The sequence below is a fragment of the Rhea pennata genome, chromosome 31 (assembly GCF_028389875.1).
Source record: "Rhea pennata isolate bPtePen1 chromosome 31, bPtePen1.pri, whole genome shotgun sequence".
NCBI lineage: Eukaryota > Metazoa > Chordata > Aves > Rheiformes > Rheidae > Rhea > Rhea pennata.
The window spans coordinates 2406652-2416293 of record NC_084693.1 but is presented as its reverse complement, the minus strand read 5'-3'; the positions used below and the strand labels follow the sequence as shown (position 1 = coordinate 2416293).

At 67.4% G+C, this 9642-nt stretch overlaps 1 protein-coding gene across 4 annotated transcripts; it reads left to right on the top strand.

Moving 5' to 3' along the window:
• The first annotated feature begins 1264 nt into the window (after positions 1-1264).
• On the top strand, positions 1265-9137 carry CERS2 (ceramide synthase 2). Of its 4 annotated transcripts, none has more exons than XM_062597735.1 (11): positions 1265-1307; positions 4630-4803; positions 5547-5664; positions 5767-5885; positions 6099-6156; positions 6245-6295; positions 6630-6722; positions 6952-7080; positions 7166-7272; positions 7393-7546; positions 7838-9137. In XM_062597735.1, the coding sequence occupies exons 2-11, from the start codon at positions 4631-4633 to the stop codon at positions 7964-7966; spliced, it is 1131 nt and encodes a 376-aa protein (XP_062453719.1). In that variant the 5' UTR covers positions 1265-1307; position 4630; the 3' UTR covers positions 7967-9137. The 4 variants fall into 4 exon arrangements, with proteins under 4 accessions (XP_062453719.1, XP_062453718.1, XP_062453720.1 ...); XM_062597734.1 differs by lacking the exon at positions 1265-1307 and adding an exon at positions 2187-3436; XM_062597736.1 differs by lacking the exon at positions 1265-1307 and adding an exon at positions 4148-4155.
• Positions 9138-9642: the final 505 nt, after the last annotated feature.

The following is a 9642-nucleotide window of genomic DNA, read 5'->3' as shown; positions in this document are numbered from 1 at the left end:
GATGCATAACGGGTGTATAGGGGAGAGCGAAAGGTGTGTCAAGGGGCGTGTGTAGGAGGGATGTAGGGGGATGCGTAGCGTGTGCATAGGGGAGAGTATAGGGTATGTATAGGGGTGTGTATAGGGGACATATAGGGAGTGCATGGGGGGTATGGAGGGAGCATAGCAGTAAGCATAGAGGGACATATGGGGTGCATAGGGTGTGTGTGCAGGTGTACATAGGAGTGATCAGTGTGGTGTGAGCAGGGACATGCACAGGGGTGTGTACAGGGTGAGCAAGGGGGTGTGCACAGGCGTCCCCATGTGTGCACACCCCTGTGTGCCCCCTGGGGCTGCCCCCCTCCCCGCTCCCCCTGTCCCTGGCTGCTTCGGGGCAGCGCCTGGACAAGCCAGCGGGTGCCAGGCCCCGGGTGCCACTGGGTGCCAGGCCCGGGGTGCTGCGGGTGTCGCAACACCCTGCGGCAGGGAGCGCCCGGCTGGCCCGGAACGGAGCCGCTGGCGTGGCTCTGAGTCACATCCGCCGGCCCGCGGCCCGCGGCCCGCGGCCGGGCCGTGCTCCCGGAGCCCTGCTCCTGCACGGCCCTGAGCCCCTCTCCGGTCCAGCCCCGCGGGAGGCCTGTCCCCGGGGAGGGACGACCCCCCGCTCCCCCTCTGCCTTTTGCCCCTTGTCCACCCGCTCGTCTCTTCAGCTGCTCGCCCGTCCCTCCAAACCTCCCTTCGCTCCTCCGTGCTTCCCGGCATCCGCCCCTCCGTCCGTCCGTCTGCCTCTCCATCCCTCCCTCTCCATCCATCCACCCCTCTTTCCACCCTCTATCCATCCCTCCCTCTATCCACCCATCCCTCCTTCCCTCCACCCTGTATCCCTCCCTCCATCCTTCCGTCCATCCCTCCCTCCATCCCTCCTCTCCATCCCTCTAATCCTGTCTTTCTCTGTCCACCCCTCTTTCCATCATCCCTCCATCCATCCCTCCATCCTTTTAGTTCTCCATCCGCGCCTGTTTATCCCTCGCCCCGCCCCTCGCCCCGCCCCTCGCCCCGCCCCCTCGCACTGGCCCCGCCCCCTCGCGCCCCCGCCGGCGCGCCGGGGCCGATCGGCGTCTCGGCGGGGGATTGCTCAGGCCTGGGCCCCGCCCCGCCCCGCCCCGCGCGGGCGGTGCTCCCCCGCGGGCCCTCGGCGTTGGCGGTGACGTCACCCCGCCCGCGGCCTGGCGCGGGGCGCGCGGGGGGCGGCGCCAGCGGCAGCGCCAGGCGGCGGCGGCGGCGGCGGCGGCGGCTCCGGGCGGCGGCGGCGGCGGCGGCGGCGGCGCGTGAGTGAAGGAGCGAGCGCGCGCGGCGGGCGGGGGCCGCGGCGGCGGCGGCAGCGGCAGCAGGGCTGGCGGCCGCCGTAGCCGCGGGGGCCCGGCCCGGGGCGGCGGCCGGAGCGGGGTAGCCAGGCCGGGCCGGCGGGGGCGAGGGGGGAGGCGCGGCGGCGGCGGCGGGGCCGGGGCGGGGGGGGGGGGAGGCGAAGCCCGCCGGGCGCGGGAGGGGGCGGGCGGTTGCTGCATTTCTCCTTTCCGTCCCGTTTCTCGCCATTTTTGCAGTGCCGGGGCGGGGCCGGGCAGTGCCCGGGGAAGGCGGGCGGGCGGGCGGGGGGGGGAGAGGGAGGGACGGAACCGGCGGCTCTGCCTGCGGGGGGGGGGGGGTTAATGCACCCCCCCGGGGTCCGCACCCTTGGGTGGCACAAGGCTGGGGGGGGGGGACACACGGCACCCAGGGGTCCCCCTGGCTCGTCCTCCCCCACCCAGAGAGGGGACCGGGGCGGGGGGGGACGGGACGGGACAGACCCCTCCTGGGTGGGGGTCAGGGCGCCCCTGCCCTGCTCCCCTGCCTGCAGCGGGCACTTGGGGGTCTGAGCCCCCAAAGGCTGCTGGCGCGGGGGGGGGGGGGGACACGCTGGGCATCCCCGTCCCGGCCTTTCCTGGATGCTCCCGAGGCTCCGGGCTGCGGCTCCAGCAGGAAATTCTGGGCCCCATCGCGGGGCGATGCAGCGCCCGGCGCTGCCCCCCCCCCGCCTCAGTTTCCCCAAGTGCTCTGCCCCGCCGGGCACTTTGGGGGCGAATAACCCAACCCCTTTTTTATCGCCCTGCCCGGTCCCCGTGGCCTGGCCGCGGCCGCCGCGTAGGATCCAGGCCAGGGGTGGGGGGGGGGAGGAAGAACGCCAAATATTAACGAGCTTTTCCGAGCGCAGGACCTTCAGCCCGGCTCGAGCCTGTGCGCGGCCCCGCGCGGTTAATTATTCACCTCTCCCCGGAGCCTTAAACGCCGCCGTTGTCTCTCCGCAGCCCGGCGATGATGCTTGCCGGCTCCTCGCGGGCGTTTCGGGGCTCTTCCCGCTGCCCCTCTTAGGGCAGCCGAGCTGCGAGCTGCTCCGGCAAAGCCGGGAGCCCGGCTGGCGGGATTCGGGACGAGTGAGCCAGGACGGGGCAAATCCCTCTCCCAGCAGCGGGAGATGCTCCGAGCTGATTTGAACCAGCCTCCCGCAGACGCTTCCGATATCGCTCTGTGTCTTGGACCTCAAAATTGGAGGGATTTCTCGCTTTTTTTAGCGGAGTTAACCTTCAAAACAGGCTTGGGCTGCGGGTGCTTTCGCCTGCAAAGCCTCCTTCGCCCCGCTCGCGGCGGCTTGCGGCTCCGACGCCTCGGGGTGGCCCCGTCGCCGCGGGCCCTGCGATGTCCCCGTGGGCTTTTCCCGGGACAACGGTTGGGGTCTGGGGTGCGACGGGAAAAGGGTGCCGCAAGCCCTGACCCCCCCCCCCTTTCCCCGCGGGGCACCTGGCCCGTTAGGTGCTGCCCGGGGATGCGAGCGTCGTAATTGCTTCCCGCCGCGGCGCAGCCCTTATCTGCGGTCTTGTCTATTTAAATCCGGATTGCTCCAGGGCTGGCACGCTCCCGCCTCGGCCTTGCGAAACACGTTTCCTCCTTCCCCGGGATTTCCTCCTTCCCCGAACCGGCCCGTTCGCTCTCCGCTCGTGCCTCGGGGCCGCGATGCCTCGCTCCCCCGCCGGGACCCGCTCCGGGGTTTTCCCCCGGCCGGCGGGAGCGTTCGCTGCCGGGGCGCCTGCACGCGCCGGTTGTCTGTGTGTCCTTCCCCTCTCCAGGCTGTGACACGGGGCGCCGGGGCTTTTCTTTCCAGGCACAAAGATGTCCTTTGTGCCGCCGGCAAATCCCTAATCCTGCGCCTCTCGGACACGCAGCGGCCTTGAGCCACCGGCTCCCTCCTCGCCACGGCCCCGCTCTGCTCCTGGCCGGCACCCGGGATTCGGGACAGGGCTGGAGGTGGCGTCTGTGCCTCGGTTTCCCTGAGGGTCCCTGCAGTGCTGCAGGATTTTGCTCTGGCACCAAGGGGGGAGCCGGAGCTGGACATGTCTCCCTTGGAGAGGGGGTTGTCTCGGTGCAGGTTGGTGGATCTACAAGGGACACGAGTTGTCACGGCCTCGGCCTGGGGGAGCTCCAGCTCGGGAACGAATCTGGGACGCAAACACGGCGCTCCCAGGATGATCCGGGAGAGAAACGTGCTGGGATGCGAGTGGCTGGGGAAGGCGGCTGGTTTTCCACCCAGGAAACCTCAGCCCGGAGTGCCGGCGCTGGCTCGGCAAGCCACGTGCTGAGGGGATTCATCCTTCCTCTTCCTCTCTCCGCGCTTTCCTCTGGGCCTGCGTCTGTCCCGCTGTCCATCTGCCCCCAGGGCCCGGCCCAGCCGCGGCCGCGATGCCTCTGGGGAGGCGGGACAGGGCCTGGATTCGGGCACAGGAGAACGTCCGGGAGGCCGGTTGCTTCCCGCGGCCGGGATCCATCCCGCTGGTCGGGAGAGGGAGCCGGCCTCAGTTAATCATCACCCGCTGACCTCTCCGCCGCAGGGAGCAAAGTCCCTTCGCTGGCGCCGAGCACCCGCCGCCACGCGGCACTGGGGGAATTTCGCCGCCCCGCGGAGCGTCCCCGTCAGGTGGATGCGCCGGGGGCTCGTCGGGTCGCCCACCTCCGCCGGGGCCGAGCCCTGCCCCGGCCGCGGGGCTCGGGACGCCGGCGCCGAGGCCGGCGGGGTCGCGGCCGGCTCCGAAGGAAGGCGGATGCAGCGCAGGGCGGTTCGGACTGCGGCGCGAGGAGAGGAGCCGGCCGGTCTGCCCGCTTTTCGGGGATGGGGCGAGGGGACCGTGTGCTCCGCTCCCGGCGGCGCAACGCGAGCCGGCCCCCCGACACCTGGGTTCCCGCTCGGTGGCACCGCCAGGAGCTGCTTCTCCTTTCGGGGCCGGGGCCCTTCCCCTGGTGCCAACTGCTGGGGAGTTTCGCCATCTGAGCGGCGCCTGCGCGATGGGGACGCCGGGGACCTCGCGGCGAACGGGGCTTCCCCCGGCTGCGGCCACTTCCCCTCCTTCGGCCCCGAAACCCGGCCTGTCCCCAGGCACGAGCGTGGCTGCGGGCCGGGTGTGCGGTTCAGCCTGCTCGGGGGTTACCCGGACCCGCGGATCTGAGCGGGTCCCAAGCCTCCGGGGGGTTGTTAGCCGCGGGGTTGTCAGCACGGTCGCCGGGAGGAGGCACGGGAGCGGTTTGGGGGCCGATGCCACCTCACCGGTTCTCTTTTCCCCCCTCCAGCATGTTTCAGACCTTGTACAGCTATTTCTGGTGGGAGCGGCTCTGGCTGCCCGCAAACCTCACCTGGGCCGACCTAGAGGACCGCGATGGGCGAGTCTACGCCAAAGCCTCCGACCTCTACGTCACCATCCCCTTGGCCTTCCTCTTCCTCGTTGTCCGGCACCTCTTCGAGACGTGAGTGATTCCTCCCCTCCGTCCCCTTGGGATGGGATCCTGCCGTCCCTGCGTCCCTCGAAGCTCTGGTCCAGATGCTGCTCTGTCCCCGGAGCTGGGCACGATGCTGGGGACGCGCTGCAAAACACGGGCCCTGGGGAGCAGGTTTGAGGCCCTGGCAACACCACGCTTTCCTTCTCGCCTCCTTGTCCCGTGGCCGCGGCGCTCCGAGGGCTGGGCCGGACGCTGAGCTGGGATGTGCCCTCAGCGGAGATTTCGGGCCAGGGATCTGCCCCCGAGGTCCCGCACAAACGTGGCTTTGTGCATCCTCTGTGGCCCTCGCTGGCCTTATCGCTGGCCGCGGGGGCCTGGCGTTTAAGGAGCGATTTGTTGGGCAAACAATGGTGAGCCAAGGCCGGGAACAGACGGGGCTTTGTTGGGATGGCAGGAGAAGGGGGCGGCACCTTCACCGGGGTGGATACGGCCCTGCCTCTTCACGCAGGACCAGAGAGGACCTGACCCCTGTCCCAGAGGTGGTCCCCATGCCCTGGAGTGGCAGAGGGACCTAGGGGACACCCCTGTGGCAAGTCCCACCCTGGAGAAGCCGCTTGCAGCAAGGCCAGGCAGCAGCAGGATGGGGAACCAGAGGCACGGAGAGGTTGCAGGTCCCGGGGTGGCTTCTCCAGACTGTCCCTGCTGCCTGTTTGACAGGGCTGGGTGACGCAGAAGTGGGGACGTCTCATTTGTCCCCTCCCTTTCCCCAGATACGTGGCCACCCCCTTGGCTGGGCTGCTAAACGTCAAGGAGAAGATCAGGTTAAAAGCCACCCCCAACGCCGTGCTGGAGAAGTTTTACGCGGCCACTACCAAGCATCCCAAGCAGGTGAGGGGCATCCCTGAAACGGGCTCGGGGTGGCTGGGGCAGGGCAAGCGGCAGGACGTGGGGGTGGCACGGCACAGCGTTGATGCCCCTGCTGCCCCCCAGGCCGATGTGGAGATGCTCTCGAAGAAGAGCGGCTGCACGGTGCGGCAGGTGGAGCGCTGGTTTCGCCGCCGGCGCAACCAGGACCGGCCCAGCCTGCTCAAGAAGTTCAGAGAGGCCAGGTGAGACCCTGTATCCATCCGTCTATCCCCCGGACCGGTCGCTGGGGACTCGCCGTGTCCCTGCGGCAGAGTCGATCCCTGCGCCGTGGGCAGTGGATGGGGCCGTGGGGGCACTGGCCATCCCAGGAGGGGACAGTGTGAGGCTGGGGGCTCCGTCCTTCTCCCTCCCTCGCCCCGGTGCCCATCTGAGAACCATCTACTTCCTTTTTCCAGTTGGCGATTCACGTTTTACCTTATTGCTTTCATTGCTGGCATGGCTGTCATAGTAGATGTAAGTACCAGCCCCCCTCCCCGGCCACCCGGCCCCGCTGGCCTCCGCAGCCCCCGCTAACGCCCCGTCGTTTCCCTCTGTCCCGCAGAAGCCCTGGTTCTACGACCTCCGGGAGGTGTGGAAGGGATACCCCATCCAGGTGAGCGCTGCGCCTTGTCCCGGCTGGCTTCCCACGGCACTTCCCACCTCTGGCGGCTGCCCGGCTCCGGCTGATGCTTGGGAAGGGGTATCAGAGCTCCAAAGAGTGCAGAAGGGTTCCTGGGGTCTACTAGCTCTGGTCGATGCCTGGGAAGGGGGATTGAACCCCCCTGGGGTGCTCAGGGGGCCTCTGGCACCCAAGTGGGTCTGGCTGATGCCTGCAGAGGGGGATTGAACCCCCCTGAGATGTGGGAGGATCCCTGGGACCCAGGAGCAGAGGGTCAAACCCTCCGGGATGCCTGGAGGTGGCCCCCAGCTTGTCCCTTGCCTTTCAGAGCATACTGCCCTCCCAGTACTGGTACTACATGATCGAACTCTCCTTCTACTGGTCCCTGCTCTTCAGCATAGCCTCCGACGTCAAGCGCAAGGTGGGCTGCGGTCACGGGGCTGCTCTGGGGACGGGCTGGGCCACTTTGAGGGGTAGCAGATGCAGGGTCATCTTAGCAGGCTTTTCCCAGGCCCTGTGGGCAATGGGGCTAGCTGACCAGGAGGATTTGGGGACAAAGTGAGGGGTCTTGGGGACGAGAGGGAAGGCAGGGCACTGGGGGATGGAGCAGGGCTGGCGTAACCCCGGTCCCCTCGCTTTCCCGCCTGCAGGACTTCAAAGAGCAAATCATCCACCATGTCGCCACCATCATCCTCATCAGCTTCTCCTGGTTCGCCAACTACGTCCGCGCGGGGACGCTCATCATGGCTCTGCACGACTCCGCTGACTACCTGCTGGAGGTATGTCCTCCCCCTCCCCGCCTCTGGCACGGCCGTGGCCGTGGGCCGCGTCCCCTCCCCGGCTCACGCCCCTGCGCTCCCGCAGTCCGCCAAGATGTTCAACTACGCTGGCTGGAGGAACACCTGTAACAACATCTTCATCGTCTTTGCTGCTGTCTTCATCATCACCCGCCTGGTCATCCTTCCCTTCTGGTGAGCACCGGCTGTGGTTAACGGGTGGGGAAACTGAGGCACGGGGCAGCAGGGGAACCTGCCAGGTGGGGAGCTGGTCCCTGGCATTAAAAGAGCTTTTTCTCCCTGCGTCCCGGGCAGGATCATGCACTGCACGGTGGTTTATCCGCTGGATCTCTACCCTGCTTTCTTTGGCTACTACTTCTTCAACTTCATGATGGTGGTGCTGCAGTCGCTGCACATCTTCTGGGCCTACCTCATCATCCGCATGGCCCAGAAGTTCGTAACTGGAAAGGCAAGTCGGGGGCCCGGTTCCCCTGCGCTGGGAGCTCGCGGCTTGCCTGGAAGCCGACGGGGGTGGGGGGGGCTGTTTCCAGACCTGTCGGAGGGCCGCTGCCTGCCACGGCGTGCTCGCTTGGGGAGACCACGCGGGGAGGAGACGGGAGCAAGGGGACGGGAAAGCTTGGTTTGGCTTCCTGAGTCCCAGAGCATCCCTCAAGGAGGGCAACTGGGGCGGAGGAATGGGGAAACTGAGGCACGGCAGGGAGCCGTGCTGACCGAGACTCCTTTTCCCACCCCCTCCCAGGTGGTGGAGGACGAGAGGAGCGACCGCGAAGAGACGGACGACACGGAGGAGGAGGACGAGGTGGTGAAGAACGGGCCCCTCTCCAACGGCCACCCCGTCCTCAACAACAACCACCGCAAAACCGACTGAGCGCCCTCGCCCCGCGGCTGCGCGGCCGGCCCCGGCTGGCAGGGGCGGCCGGGGGCCCGCGGGAGGAGGCCGAGCCCGTGAGATGTCAAATCCCACCCTGCCACCGTCACGTAGCGCCGAGGTCCCCGTCCCCTCCCCGCGCGCCCTCCCTCGCCTCCCCTCCCCGGTCCAGCAGAGCAAACCGGGACCCCCGGAGAGCCCATCTCACCCGCCCGCTCCCCTCCGAGGGGGGCCGCAGCTCTGGGGAGGGCAACGGTCACTGCTTCTCCGTGTCACGCTCACCCTTGGTGCCCTTTCTGCCTTTCACCCACTGCCTTAATCCGCCGCGGTGCCGGTGCGCCCCGGGGGAGGCGAAGCGGGGCCCGCTGCCCTCCGGCACCCCTCTGGGACGGCTCCTTCCCCTCCCCGCGGCCGAGAGCTCGGCTCGAGTCCCGGGGCGGCCTCGAGCCCTTGGTTATCCCCCCTTCCCCTCGCCGGAGGGGGAGCCCCGTCCCGCGGCGGGCCTTCGCGCCTCTCCCCGGCGCCAACCCTGCGCCCGAAGGGTTCGGAAAAGCCCCTTCCCTGTTCCGGCTTCGCCGGCGGCGCTGAGCGGGGCGGGATCGAGGTTTGCCGGGGCGGACAGCTGCCGGCGGAGCGGAGGGCGGGCGGACACGTGGGCCGGCGCAGCCTGGGCTCCACCGCCCTCGGCAATCCGTGACGGGGGAGCAGATGAAGTCCTGGGTATTTTAGTGGTTGAAATATTAGACAACACTATGGAGTACTCGGGGGAAGGAAGCTGTAGCGTTTAGTCACTACTAGCGTCTCGCGGAGGAGTTTAATCCCCTCGTTTCCTTTTCTGTAAATGGGTTTCGATTGCCTTGAGTGTGTCCCTCTCCGTGGCCTCTCCCGGTCCCCTCCCCAGCCGTAACAGGACAACTTTTGCGACTGATTTTCGTTTCTATTTATTTGGAAGATAGAAGGAGCCAGGCCTGGCTATGCCTCCCGCATCCGCCCATCCGCAGGGCGAAGCTGGACGTAGCGAGACCTCCCAGCGCAGAGGGGTGGGGGGAAAAGGACCATTAACCAATGTCAGACCAAAATGTGTTTTGTTGTTTTTGTTTTTTAAAAAAAAGAGAAAAAGTTAAATATATTAAAAGTTAAAAAAAAAACTAATAAACTTCGGTAAAAACGGGCTCCAGCATCTTTTGTCGTGTTGGGAGCAACCTGGAACGGGGAACCGCTTGGGCTGGCGCTGCTCGGGCGCACCTGGGCGCCGGGAGCCCTGGACCAGCCTCTTTTTTTCTTTTTTTAACCTCTATTCTTCTTTTGAAAGCGTCCGTGGTGCCGGGTCGCTAAACCAGCGCCGCGGGGCTAGGCTGGCCCGACAGCGAGAGCCGCGACCGCCCTCCTCGGCCCGCTAGGATTACAAAGCTGCTATTCAAGTGGACCGTGAGGATGGGAATCGGAGCTCGCAGAGGCCCCAGAAAGGTAAAAAGCAGGGTGTGGGGGGGGGGCGGGGGGGGGAAGAAAGGTTGTTTAGCCCTGAAAAAAAAGCTTCCCTTGTTGGCAGGGCACCAGCAGGAGCCCACGGTGGCACCAGCTGGGTGCTGCCCAGAGCAGCACTGGGGCCTGAGGGATGGGGAAGGCGGCTGGAGCTCCTCCGCACTGCTGCTTCCTGGCTCCGGCAGGCCAAAGTT